The following is a 15,369-nucleotide window of genomic DNA, read 5'->3' on the forward strand; positions in this document are numbered from 1 at the left end:
CTACATCGTAAACTATTAATACGTATACGAAATGCGTATCTTTATCAAAAGGAGACATCACAACAATGATGAAACCATAAACAACATTTACTGTTTGTACCAAAATTAACTTTTTGTTCATAATGATCGTTTCTCTAGTTAAACTAATTGTAACTATAACTAGCGGTACTTGTTTCTTTTAAACACCCAACGTAGTTAATATTAAAATCATGTTGAACAAAAATAAGGAAATGCATTTAAATATCAACAAAACGAAAAGTGTCCAGCAGCTTGTTTTAAGCCTCATCCTGCTGTGTTGTAGTTTAATTCCCTCATGAACGTTAAATTTTACATTAGGAGCTTGAACAAAAGGGGAAATAACTCTCTTGTCTTATATATATATAATTTCAATATAAAAAATAGACTTCGCCATATTTCACCAAAACGATATGGTTATGGTTTTGACTTCGAAAGTAAGTGTCCTAAACGCCAAAACGCCACAATTGCTCGACGCCCCACAACAACAGTGTTGTGATTTCTTCGAGCATATTGGATATAGCGGGATCGCGAGATGTATTGTGCACTCTCGCTTTTCGGTTGCATGAGCCCAAACAAGTCATTTTGGGTAATGTATTGGCGATCAAGAGATTTCGATCATGACATTAAGTCGCACATGTACGGACATTATCTTTTCCCTTTACTTGTATTAAAATGTACTTTTTTATTCTACTGTATGTACGTTACCGAGACCCGTTGATAATACTGGGAATGTATGCAGGTTTATGATTGGTTCAATAGTCAGATGCACCAGGCGGCTGCAGTATCGAGCAGAGGACAAAGGGCAAAGCAAAATCACCAATTCGATTATAAAATTGTTTAAGTCAACATCATGAGCTTTCAAACTTAGTAATTAATTTAAAAAAAACTGCGGTTACAGGCCACATTTAAGTAAAAAGAAATGAACACGAAATCTTCATATATAGTTTAATATACATTTCTTATAGATAAGGAAACATAAACAAACTGCAACATGCATGTAGATCTGTCGAGCCGTATATACGGGCCATAATTCAGCTATGTTTGTTTTGCGCCTAAATGAGTTCAATGTTTCTGTTTAATTGGAATTAAGTACCTATTTAAAAATGAAATTCCTCCTTTCGTTCTTTTTTAAACGCTCAAAGAAATATACTTGCCCTAAATTCTAATAATAAAAGAGGTCGGCATACAGATTTTTGCTTGTACAAAAGCATCAGATTGCTTTAAATGAATTGAGGTGTGCACGTTTAGAACGTTTACATAAGATTGAGTAAAATACTGACATGTTGAAACAATCCAAACAATATCACTATGACAAGAACATTTAAAACGCACTACACATATTATTTATTTCAATATAATAAAAAAACAAGGCGATGCATACATACATGCTTGTGGTAACATGCGAATACATCTATTAATGTAATTTAACGTAAATCATTCAAACTAGTCGATACATTGATACATTTTATATACACAGTCGTTGTTTGACCCATAACATGCAACATCTGGAAAACGGTTAAATTCGTGTTATTATTAATATCATGTTAATATATAACTTTGAATTGAGCTTTAAAAACGTTGTTTCAAGTTTAAGTGACGTATATATAATTCATGAAATTGGCATGCACTTTTACTAAAACACGCATTACAAATGTGAACACTCATCGGCATATGCCAATATGTAATACAATGGTGTTGTTTTAATATGTGATTTGAAAGATCAAGTATGTTGTTCACTAGGTTACCAAATATTTATTGTCATACGTAGTTATGGAAAAAATAAATATTCCCTTATTTCATGATATATATAGCAGTTATTCAAAAATACAAAACAATACTAAAAGCCCCTCAGGGATTAATCTAGGTTATAATAAAATCATACTATGCTACTCGTATTTATTATACAATGCACAGTGCACGATCACATTTAATAAATTCACAGGACAGTTTTATGGTTATATTTTGTTCTATCTTGACCTTTACATGCTATATGTAGATAGCAAAAATGTTTGTGTTTGTGTTGTAATTAATTGAGAATGAAATTTGCACATTAATTTATACCCACACATTATTATTACTCTGTGCATGGAATGGTGATTAAAGGTTGTGTGAATGTATTTGAGCGAAAATGTGTTTAACAGTAAACACACGTGATATGTATACATTGCTGTCATACTTGAATTTAAGAAAGATCCTTTAACATTGACCTGTGGGAAAAAAACGTGAATCACTGTGGTTTTGTGGGACCAAAGTTATGAGGTAAACTATTTAGATCATGTAATCCTTATGCTATAATATATCTCTGAATTTATACCGAAAATTCCACAAATCATTATTTAATTTGTAAGTATTGTAAGTGGCCGATATAGGCAAGGTTTACTGAAAACTGTACTTGTTGTCACACAGGTTGGCGTAATTGATGACATATATGTCTTTGAACAATGAAGTGCTGTACTTGTATCACGTGTGTCATCTGTCCGGTCGTGATTGGACGGTGTCGCTCAGTATTTATCACGTGATACTATTTTAGCCACTGTTCATGCGTCCATGCAAGTTGTTCTCCTGCTGTCGCTCAAGCGCTGCCCTGTCGCCCATTAACTGGGGTGTCCGTAGCAATCCATTCTGAAAAAACAAACAAACACGAAACGTGTAATATCGCATATAAGTGTTCACTTTTAAAACGGAAAACAGGACAACCCTTTTCAAACCCTATCAAAAATTGATAGTATAAGTTAGAGTTATTCTTGAAAGTTTTAACCGATGTATACTGTTTAATAACACGTGTCACACACCTGGTACATCAATGTGTTAGGCATATGTCGTTCTGTATACTGTGAAATCTATACGGACGTGTTTCTGTTCATAAGCATTACCTGTCTCAGCCGGTCACACGTGGCACAACAACGTGTCAGCGGGTACAAGTTGCACCAGTAGTTCGGATCCACGTGGAATCCTTGCGGACTGACTTCGGTCAGGAGGCTGCAGTCGTAGCTTCCCTCCAGCCAGATGCTCTCGTCTATGCACTGCATCCCTGAGGATGTTAATGTTAATGAATCTAAGCACTTGAAAATAAGAATATCGGAAAAGCATATTAATTAATGTGTTTTCCATTAATTATTTATTACTTGAAATAAAAATCGTGGGCATTTATTCATAATCGTTGGAGACAAACGATGACGACGATGATGATCATTATGACGATAACGGCGATGGTGAAGTCGGCGCCAATGATGATGGTGTGATGAATAAGGTGATTTGTTTAAATAAAAAATTATCCATTTAATTATATTAAGGATGCGACACGTTACTATGACATCCACTGGTTTACCTACATGTACAACTGTTACATGCTAATTAACTGAAGAAAAAAGAAATGTACTTATAAAATGGCCATTATTCATGTATTTTTTACATTTTTTCTATGTTAATAGAATTGAAATGGTCAAGACCAGAAGCGTTTACAAAAAGAGTGTTAGATCAATAAACTATGAACAAGATAAAATTAAAACACACAAGTTATTGTCTGCACGTTTCAGTAATGCCAAAGAATATTGGAGAATGTTAAAGGAATGTAATGCACCTAAGGGTCTGAAAGGTATATCTTTAGACACCTTTTCTGAATATTTAAGAGCTATAAACAACCCTGATAGCATATTTTTTCAAGCAGACGAAGATGTAATTGATTTCACAAATAGAATTGCCGAAAATGAATTAAAAATTATGTTTAATGAGTTGGATATGCCATTTACAAATGCAGATGTATTGAAAGGTATTTCAGAACTAAAGTTGGGGCGAAGTGCAGGGCCCGTTTGAATTTTAAATGAATTTTTAGTGTATGGTAAAAATGTATTAGTTGATAGTATTGTGAAACTGTTCAATAAGATTTTAGGATGTAATTATTCCCTTCATGTTGGACTGAAGGCTACACTGTACCTATCCATAAGAAAGGCAGTGTTTCAAATGTTACAAATTTTAGATGAATTACATTACTTAGTGTTGTTGGAAAATTGTTAACAAGACTTATAAACACTAGACTTACACATTGGGCAGAGGAAAACTATATATATGTAGAAGCGCAAGCTGGGTTTAGTACGTCAAGGCGAGTGTCTAAGTCCTTTTATCTTTGCTATGTATTTAAATGATCTAGAAGATGAATTTTACTCAAAAAAGCCGAAGGTGTTGATATTGGTACTCTTAAGATGTTTCTGTTAATGTATGCAGATGACATTGTGATTTTCGCAAATTCAGCGGAAGAACTCCAAACAAATCTAGATATTGTATCGACATATTGTAACAGATGGAAATTAACTGTTAATAGAGATAAAACCAAAGTTCTTATATTTAGAAAAGGTGGTAGACTTCCAAATAATCTAAACTTTTATTATGATGGAATCCATTTAGAAATAGTTAATAAGTATTCTTATCTAGGTATAATATTGACATCGGGAGGTTCATTCGCTGAATCACATAAGACATTGTCCGGTCAGGCTCTTAAAGCGATATTTAAACTCAGAAGATATTTGTATAGTTACGTAAATATTACTGTTGAACATATGTTAGATCTCGTTGAAAAGATAGTTAAACCAATACTCTTTTTGAGTGTAAGTTATATGATAGATTACGAGGAAAATATCTTAAGCAGTATTACTGTCATAGACCAAATATGTTTAAAACAGTCGAGCTGATTACAAATGATAATTATGAAATATTACGAAACCTAGCTGTATATGTAAGCACAGCTTTCGAAGTGAGAAAAACACATTATACAATGCATTAATATTTATATCGTTTATTGCAAGATTTTGTACGCTTCAAAATGTGTATATACACGGTAACTGTACCGTTTTCATGCATGCACCATGATGATTATAGAGTTTATGCAGATATCATAGTTATTACAACATTGTAGTGATATATTGTACTTATGTTTTCAATCACTCTATGATATGTACTATTAGACCTTCATGTGAGTATGATGCAATTCTTAAGAATGAAATTCTTTATAAATATAAAGTAATGTACATATACACACCATATATGAACATACTCTACATATATTAGCAAATTTTGTAAATACTCCGATATGATTATTACATCATGACATGTATTTAAGCACTAATGTCACCAAATTGTAAATTTATGTAGATATAGCATCATGTTTGTTGAACAAGGATCATAAAGGTCTATTTCAATTGTGTATATGTATATGTATGTGTTGAAATAAAAGTTCTTCTTCTTCATGAAGAGGGAAAAAAGAGACTACTCTCTTCAAAGGCGAAAGTTATTTATGACCGCTTATGAGACAATTTCATTTATGTCATATAAATCTGTTAGTTATAACTCATTCGATTGAATACATTTTGGAAATATACATATTGTATACTGTATATCATTATACTGCGTAAAAGAATGTGTATATAAGAAATAAACACACTTAAAAGGTTAATCCTCATGCAGCATTATTTCGATGGGACCGCGTGTATTTGTAATAATTATTGTCCTTATTTTTTATCCCGTTTTCATTTTCGTATGGTCGAAATTGTCTTACCGTAAGATTTTTTTCTTGTCGATGTTAAATAGGTCGAGTGTGTTTAGTGAAACCATGCCGATCATCATTTATTAAATATGTCTTCATCTTGTTATTTGCAGGATATCGTTTGTACCTTAAGGTCATAATGTTGAATATTTTGTTAACCGTCCGCGACCGACTAGATTGTAAGCTTTGTGAGCGGAAAAAAAACAACATTTTGACAACAGCTTCAATCTATACTGATAGGGCATCTAATCACTCGGAATATTGATATTTATTTATGATACAATAACACTTATACTGTTATCATTTTCATTTATTTTTTATTCTTAATTTAAAAAGAAATAGATGTGAGCATGTTTGTATTTTTAATTATCTGTTTCGCAATGTAGTTGTCGCCATATGTTCCAATAATTCAATAACTTTGCTTTGATCCAAATATTTTAGGAAGTTTTTTATAGCCTTCATCAGAGGGCGTAATGACGTGACGATAAGATGGCGACGGTCGTGCCGAAACTTGTATTTTCTGCCGTTTTATGCCCGTTTTAAATTTTGTTATATTGTTCAAATGGCGCTCACTTTCCAGCGATAACATAAAGAAAGTTAAAAGCGTTTATTTAGTAATAATATTCGCATTATATCTTGACTTTTCGAGCTACGAATTTTCTTAGTGGGAGTTGTTATTTTCCGAGAAATTTTGAAGCGAGTAAATAGAGGAAGTTGAAATATAGTACGAATATGTCTACGAAATAAACGCTAATCACTTGTTTGCTGATATGGTTAAAAAGTGAGTTGCAATAAAACAAATAATAAAAGGAATAAATGGTGTAAAACGGCGAAAAATACTTGTCTCGGCATGGACGTCGTTATCTTGACTTCCTTTAGATCATCACTTGAAATGGTAATCTGTTTATTCTTGTTGACAGTAGTTATATCGACCCAGTCATGTGCAGTAAAGTTGTTTAATTCATCACTGAGGATTTAATAAACTAAGATAAATACTACTTGGTAAAAGAATAATATTGTTTTAGTAAGGATCATGGAATATATGCTGAATGGATTCTTAAATATGAGACATTAAATCGAAACGGCCAAATTAAGACATTTACAATAGAAACTTTCCACGAAATAGGTTGATCTGTCGTCAATTTATAGCCAAACCCGTGCCAGTTTGTGTAGGAAGGTTAAATCTCTACAGATGCAAGTTAACAACATGCTAGGATTTAGTGGAAATTGGGTCGATTTGTGTTTGGAAAATACTTTTGTATTACTTGGAATGTTTAAGATTTCGGAAAACAACATTAAAAACCATGTGCTTAAATTTCGGCAAATTGTTTGTGTGCGTTAATATTTCATTTAAGTAATAATTTATGTTACTCTTCCTGTTGGTAGTTGCGTATTGTAGGTGTATACTGTATCAATCAATACAATAGTCCACTAAATATCAGGAACATGTACTTAAAATTATGTTTCATTTTACAATAATATGTTATTTAAGTGTATCGATTATTAAATGTATATTACAATTTTGCTTGTAAATGCGAAAACGTAGCTCTGTTTTACAAAATGAGATTGGCGGTGAACAAACTTATAGACAGGGTGGCCTCATTGTGATTGTATCATGTCCACTATACATTTATTCACATCTCGTAGTATGAGCATAATAGGTGTAGATTTATTACACGAATAATTCACCAACATAAAATCTACGAATTTTTCACCTTAACAAACTGGTCAAGATTACAACAAAGAATGATAATATTATGACGAACAAAGTTTCAATCGACTGCTTTTTATAGCGAGTTAAATAAACGTGTCAATTACGTCTACGCAAATAGACACCGTAACCCGCATTCCCTTGCTAGGTCGTATGGGTGGTATGTTGTTTTTAGTAAACGGCAATTGGCCTAATGCCACGCGCTTTTAAATATTTTTTGATTTAGTCCATGAGTAATGCATTATAAAAACTAATTTCACGTAAATCATGATAAGAAGTTTTAACCAGTTATTACGTCGTATTCCTAATTATACTATTCATGCTCGAACAAATATAATGGCGTAGTCTACTTCCGGTTGTGGTGTATATATAAATACAACGGGTTGGTGAAGATTTTATCGTTCTCCTCCTTGTTGTTATAAGAAAATTGACAATACCAAACAAATCATTCCATAATGTATAATGTATCAAAGAAACAAAATGTATTTTCTAAAAATATTTTTATGATGTTGTAATTTTAGTAAAATCTTCAATTGTCAAAAACTTTTAAAATATACAATAACGACAAGGTTAGTTTCTGACAAATACAACAAAGATGTACAATCTCAAAAACCCACAATATTTTTAAATATGCATCTTCTAATAATTTGTTTGCCAGTTCAGGCTATATATAGGACAAGTCAAAAGTGGAAGTGTCACATTGGCTGTCCGGCCGGCGCAGTGGTTTGCGATCACTGCGTGGTTCAACTACGCGACCAGAGTTCAATCCGTGCTCCCTGCGCATATGAGTACGGTTGGTTGTCACCAGACCGGAGTGGTGGGATCCGGGTTATCAGATCCCCCCCCCCCCAACAAAATACCTCAATCAAAATGATATGTTTCAATGAAAATCAATGAAAACAAAATAGCTGGTAATTGCAGCTTTTATTCAAAGTCGTTCGAACGTTTGGGAGACTAGCAAGTGAATGAGGTAGGAGTGTAGGGATACACTCCGGGTCCACAAATAATGCAGCTTCATTCGCGGAAGGACCTCATAAACTTCCACATACAAACAACTAGTGTTCCTTTAATAAATGTTCAAACCCGTTGATTTAAGATTCAACGTCTTTTAATAGATTGATTTTTAGTAGCTACGTTGATAAATGTGTGATACCTTTGTGTTATTATCTCGGTTTAACAATTCCGTGTGCGATTGTAAGGAGTAAATACATTGTAGAGTTAACCCATTTATGCCTAGCGTGTAGATAAAAGGCCTTGTCAAACAGCGTAGACCCAGACCCCATCAGGTTCTGCGCTGTTTGATTAAAGGAATTTCTGTAAGAAATATTCTAAATATAGAAATAAATATACTAGAAATCCATAATTTTGGTAATAAATTGATCCAATTTAGAAGGATGGGAGAGTCCACTAGGCATAAATGGGTTAACAATTAGCAATCACAGAAAGCAATCTCAAATGGCAAATGCCGTTGGCAATTACTCAGTCAGTTGGCAATCACACAGTCAGTTGGCAATCACACTGTCAGTTGGCAATCACACAGTCAGTTGGAAATCACACAGTCAGTTGGCAATCACACAGTCAGTTGGCAGTCACACAGTCTTGCGAAACGTTTCTGATCCATAACTACATCAACATTTTCAAAACGATAGGGTTGCTTCGGTCAAATATCAGCGAATTGATTATATAATAACGATAGTATGTAGTATTTTTTTTATTTACAAGATGTATCATGGCCTTTTTGAATGAAGGTGGGATCCGACGATGTGTTTAATATGCTCACAAATAGCATGAAATGGTTGGCACTATTACAATTGAGATTTGTTAAAGAGTAACTAAACAGATTTTATTCGGATTTTAAGAACGGGATTAAGCTTCTAAAATACAATTAAAAAACACAATCATAATCGAAAGAACCTGTTGATTATCATGCTAAATTAATGTAAATTTACAACAATAACTTTTTTTAACCACTTGTCACAACTTGAGTTTTTCAAATGAATGTATTTAATTTGCTATTGGTTAATAGGCACACGGTATCTCTGAATTAAAAGATGCCGTTCTTATGAAATACAATAAACGAGACTGTCGTAATATCAAGGGCGATTTTTAATTTTCACATTGAAAGGTGCAAAAGTGTGTTGATAATTCACTACACTTTACAAAGTAGAGACCGCAAATCAAAGTTGCAATGTCACGACACTTAATGATCTGCATCATCGAAATTAGTGACAGTTGTGACCTCGTATGGGTCATTAGTGATGTTTGTATACATACGTATTTTACTGCATGACCTGTGCATTTGGATAAATTATGGATGTGTCACTTTTCATATGCAAATCGGCTAATAAATAACGAATTTGAGGTCCGATGCAATTGTGGTATAACTTATGAGCGATAAAGGACTGATACATGTTTAAATACGGCGAAAAAACCCACACAAAACAAACAAGCTTAACATTAATCAACTTTATCTTAATAATCACGCACATATTGTCCTATCGTGTTTCCTTTTATATTTAACAGGTCTTTTGATTAGATCACGTCAAACAAATCTCAGATATAATGGTCCAAACCTAAGACAAAGTTCTATGCATCGCGGTATTGATTCATATTCGATATCCTCTTTAAAGGGATCTTTTCACGCTTTGGTAAATTGACAAAATTGAAAAAAGTTGTTTCAGATTCGTAAGTTTTCGTTTTAGTTATGATATTTGTGAGGAAACAGTAATACTGAACATTAACCATGCTATAATATAGCCATTATATGCATCTTTTGACGATTTTAAAACCTAAAAATTATAAAGCGTTGCAACGCGAAACGATTGAATAATTTGGAGAGTTCTATTTTTGTCGTTAAATTTTTTGAAACTACGAAGATTGCTTATATAAGGTATAAAATACGCCAAGAATGTGTACACGGCGGAATAGCTCAGTAGGCTAATGCGTTTTTACTGGCAGGACTCCAGGGGTCACTGGTTCGAAACCTGCTCCGGGCAATGTTCTTTTCCTTTTTTCTTTTTTTTCTTGATTTTTTACTGGAGCTTTTACGATCCAATGTTTACATTTATCAATATAAAGCATTTAATGAATAAGTTAAAAAAATGCCAAAATCTGTGAAAAGGCCCCTTTAACTCGTAAGTACATGTACTTGACTAATACTTAGTGAAGTTTATCTAACTAGTTTATAGCCTAATGATTTAATACTAATTTCTTGAATTCATGCTTAACCCATTTATGCCTGGTGTCTAGAAAAAAGGCCTTGGCAAACAGCGTAGACCCAGATGAGACGCCGCATGATGCGGCGTCTCATCAGGGTCTTCGCTGTTTGCTTAAAGGAATTTCTGTAAGAAATATTCTAAATATAGAAATAAATATACAAGACATCCCTAATTTTGGAAATAAATTGATCCAATTTAGAAGGATGGGAGAGTCCACTAAGCATAAATGGGTTAATTTTTATATAAACTATGCGAAATACAAGGACGCTGAGTAACGATTAAAAATTTGAAAAAAAAGTGTAATATTAACATTACTTCAGAAAAAGCGAAACTAACATCATTTTAGCGCATCGTGTAATAAATTTAACAGTGCCTCGTAAAACTGAAAAGTTTTAACAAGTTTATCTACTGTCAAAAGAATGATATAAAAGGGGCCTTTTCACAGATTTTGGCATGTTTTGAAGTTTGTGATAAATTGCTTTATATTGATAAATGTAAACTTTGGATATAAAAAGCTGCAGTAAAACATCAACAATAACATTAAAAAAGAAAAGAAAAAAGGTTACCCTCAGCAGGACTCGAACCACTGACCCCTGGAGTCCTGGAGTAAAAAGTTTACCATTTAGATCACTCGGCCATCCTTCCGAATACAATGCCAGATGTATTTTATACTTTATATAAGCAATCCTCGTAGTTTCACAAAATATAACGACAACAACAGAACTATCCAAATTATTAATTCGTTTCCCGTTGCAACGCTTAATAGTTTTCGGGTTTTTAAATCGTCAAAAGATGCATATAATGGCTATTTTAGAGCATGGTAAATGATCAGTATTACTGTTTCCTCACAAATATCATAACTCAAACGAAAATTTGCGAATCTTAAACAACTTTGGTTTCAATTTTGTCAATTTACCCAAACGTGAAAAGGCCCCTTTAGCGGATGTGTGATCCAAGTTGCAGACCTAAAGGATCGCAAGTTTTTTCCCGCTAAACATAAAACCTCGTGCGGTTTTTAACACTTGCGCCCGAACTCAGGATTCCAGTCCCGCGCTCAACCCTCGTGCCAGGGTCGACTCTGGAACGGTATGTTTCGTTATCGTACACTATCATGCGAAACCTCACATACAAGTCTCATGAGAGCGATAGCTCCTTGGGAAAATTGCCGTTGAAGTCTATAATAGTGTGCAAAACAGCGGGTTGGTCATCGCGTTACACTGTACGGATAGTTTTAATACAATTATATCAACAATAGCACAATTAAGTCAACAAAAGCGCAAAATCATCAACAACAGCGCAGTTAAATCAACATTTGCGCTAAGGCGCGCAGAAATAGGTCAACTTTTGTGTCTTGACTAGCGGGGGATTAGTAATGCGATTGTCAACACGTACTAACTCTTTCAGTGCTGGAACCGAATTTTGAAAGTCTTTGCAAACAGTTTGGATCCAGATGAGACGCCACAGAACGTGGCGTCTCATCAGGAGCCAAACTGTTCGCTATTCTGATAGTATTCTTTGAAAAAAAAATCGAAGAAAATGCTCATTTTAGAAATTCATCAGACGACAGTTTAGCAGACGACAAATTTCCCAGCATGCAAAGGGTTAAGTGAAGGCTGCATGGATCGATTTTCGGAAGAATGAACGTCCGCTTGAACATTTTGTGTTGCGAAAACGTTTTCCTCTGGTCAAATGATATATCGATCAAGAATTTACAAACGGATAAAAAAAGTCACATTATGCAAATACCCCGATGTGTTGTTTATAATTATATTGCAATATGTTTGACCAGTGTGTTGTTTACGCAAGAAAGATAAATAGTGAATTGAATACGTTCCGGTTAAGATACATGTATTATAGTAGTCGCTTTGTGCAACGTCCTGTTCCACCCACTTTGTCCTGAAACGGTTTGCCGAAATCTTTAGGACTCAATATGTTTGAGAATAATGACTGCTGTCAGACAAAGGGACAATGAGTCGTCATTCGGCCAACCGAACTGAACCTGATATCGCTCTCCGAGTCCGACGCATTCAATCCTATCAGCAAACTTAGTAAATACGGGGATTTGAAATACTTAAGGCTTTGTTTGATTTCATGTTTATAAACATTTATTGTTTGAAAGCATATCAGTAATTTAATTACACAAATCGGATTAAAGTTTTTTCTGTCCACATCTGTTTTTTTAATAGGCCTGTTTCAAAGCTGCGTTGATATGAACTGACTAGGTTGTAGTGTATATTTCGACTGTCGGAAACGACCTAACAGTTCACATGTTCTTTCGGTGATTGGTGATGACACTAATAAGGACTTCAATGATGATAGTGATGACATAAAGTGTTTTATCTAGTTAAGGTTGTTGTTAATATTGTTTGTTGTTATATTGATTATCATAAATTAATAAATGATCGTAGTATTCATTTCGTACAATCTACATCATCATTAATATACATATCATGAGGCTACGATAAAGGCAAGGTTTAGAGTCTAGCCGAGCCCTACCAGTAACAACACTGCTGTCACATATCCCTACAATGCATAACTTCTTTTAGTCACACAATAGCTTGATAATTTACAACTCCAGGTACTCCTTATAAAATTATCATACATTTTTTTATCATGAAATGCTTGCTACAATATCTTGCAATATGTCGCCGCTTTCAGCTTGACATAAATATTTGTCTATACATTTTGTATATACTTTGGTATTATCCCTGTTTCGATATGCTGTTAACCTAAGTGTTTCAGAGCAACATGTCACAAAATTCATATCGATTCCACCGTTAAGTTTATGTTTTCTACAACGACATTATCTTTCTTTTACGACAAAACAGCACGCACAGCTATCCTCTTACATTGCAAAATCGCGATTTTTTTATTTTATTATTGATGTTAAAAATTATAGGAAAATCCTAGCACACAATACTTTTACGTGATTTTTTCAATTGTCTCTAGATATACCTCATATTTATTATTCCCGTGTATAATCAAGTACTTAATGTTAACATATTATCCGTGTATTCTACACTCTTGAACGTGTATGTGACATGCAAACACCCAACCAGTTTTGGTCAATTGAAGTATGAGTCACTTAGGTGTATACGAATTTACACAACAGCATGAATTATAGGCTTTAAATTTTAAGATATTTTATTTGATCGTATCATCGCATATATTTATACACATAAACAGGACGATATTTAACGCAAAGTTAATGAAATAAATTAAGCTTGGTTATTTAAAAAACAGTTATATCAAGTAATGTGTCATTTTCTCTTGCTTACCGTTTACCGCAGAACAACACATGGATGATAATATCATGAAAGTCCAAGCTGCCGTAATTGCCTTAGTTAACTCCATTCTTATACACACGACCAGTAGCGCGCACGGCTTACAACGATGTAAATATTCGCTGAGTGGTATAATCCTCGATTAAATAGCATGAAGACGCATTCGTGGTCAGTAGAGTTAAACCGCAGTCATATCTGTGGTGGTACCCGGTCTTCACTATACAGTACAAACTCAACACAGAGTTGTCGTTCCTTGCTCAAACATACACGATTTCGTAGGATTTTATTTATTTCGTTTAAGTATTGTATTATGAAATGTTGAAAATTAGTATATACGTATAGGTTCATAATAAAAAAATAATAACATAACTATAAAAAAGTGGAAATAACAATGGTAAAATTATTGTACCACTTGATTAGGCAATCATCACGTGGTTGGTCATGAAGGCGGGGATCCGATCCATATGCTGGTTCCAGTCAAATCTCTGCGCGGAGGTTGTATACAGTTGTTTACATGCCATACTGTTCGGGGCATTGTGCATAAAGTTAAAATGGCGACATCCATGCCGAGGTAGTTATTTTTCGCCGTTTTATACCCGTTATTACTTTTTTCAAGACACTCACTTTTCAACCATATTAGTTCAAAGGTGATAGGATCTGTAATTATGCCATCCCGCTAAGAAATTTCTCATCGAGTAAAGTCGAGATATAGAGCGAATCTTAATACGAATTGAAGGTCAGTAACTTTCTTACTGATATTGCTGGAAAGTTAGGGGCATTAAGCAACATAATACAAGTAATACACGGTATAAAACGGCGAAAAATACCAGCCTCGGCATGGACGTCGCCATCTTGACTATCACATGATAATCCACTCTGATAAAATATAGCTTTAAGTTAATTGTATGACTCCTCATAGTTCCATATTGTATAGTTTTGAGTTCCTCTAAGATACATTTGTATATTGGCGTAGAACGGCCACATTAAACTTGTTATTGGATTGGTAAAACGTTACTTTTCCACACAAAAATTTGATTGATTCAAAAATGACCCATGCATTATATTCCAACAAGAGAAATAACTCACCTGACAAAGAAAAATAAAATAAAAATATATGTTCGTTTATTGCTTATCATCAATCGAAATTGGAAAAATCATAAAACGACTGAAGCGCTTTCCGTTTTAAAACTAGGATTTGCCGTCATAGCGTTTCCACTACCATACAATTAATGCATGCATAGTAAATTAGTATAAAAGGAAATCATCTTTTCAGTCTGACATTCTTGTTGCATGCCAAGGACGTAACTGCGAATTTATCAGAGGTATAAACCGTCCCGCATCTGATGGCGTTCATAGTCCTTTCTGTTTAAGGTCAATCAGCATCTCGTTGTATTTTTCCTTCACATAAGATCGCATGTGAAGCGAATCGACAAGTAAAGACATTTCAAGAAATTCAAGACGGCCATGAATATTCTTATAATTATCATCCTTAAATAGAACCATGTCTCAATCGTACACATAGCGGCTGGCAAAAAAAACTGATTCTGAGAGTTATAGACAGGAGCGCATCACTTAACAAGGAGAAATGACCGAATTTACACG

At 33.9% G+C, this 15,369-nt stretch overlaps 1 protein-coding gene across 1 annotated transcript; it reads right to left on the bottom strand.

Moving 5' to 3' along the window:
* Positions 1-949: 949 nt before the first annotated feature.
* Positions 950-13,926, bottom strand: LOC127844637 (uncharacterized). Its single transcript, XM_052375045.1, has 3 exons — positions 13,762-13,926; positions 2,892-3,049; positions 950-2,640 (listed from the first exon to the last, which is right to left on the bottom strand). Exons 1-3 carry the CDS (start codon positions 13,835-13,837, stop codon positions 2,545-2,547), a joined length of 330 nt encoding a protein of 109 aa, XP_052231005.1. The 5' UTR covers positions 13,838-13,926; the 3' UTR covers positions 950-2,544.
* Between the last annotated feature and the right edge of the window lie 1,443 nt (positions 13,927-15,369).

Source organism: Dreissena polymorpha, chromosome 1 (assembly GCF_020536995.1).
Source record: "Dreissena polymorpha isolate Duluth1 chromosome 1, UMN_Dpol_1.0, whole genome shotgun sequence".
Lineage (NCBI taxonomy): Eukaryota > Metazoa > Mollusca > Bivalvia > Myida > Dreissenidae > Dreissena > Dreissena polymorpha.

Excerpts from the sequence above, each read along its gene's own strand:
- LOC127844637 (XM_052375045.1), bottom strand. The coding sequence starts at position 13,837 with ATGGAGTTAACTAAGGCAATTACGGCAGCTTGGACTTTCATGATATTA. Across the intron at positions 3,050-13,761 it reads GTGTTGTTCTGCGGTAAACG|GGATGCAGTGCATAGACGAG; the intron begins GTAAGCAAGAGA and ends TAACATCCTCAG. Across the intron at positions 2,641-2,891 it reads CGTGTGACCGGCTGAGACAG|AATGGATTGCTACGGACACC; the intron begins GTAATGCTTATG and ends TTGTTTTTTCAG.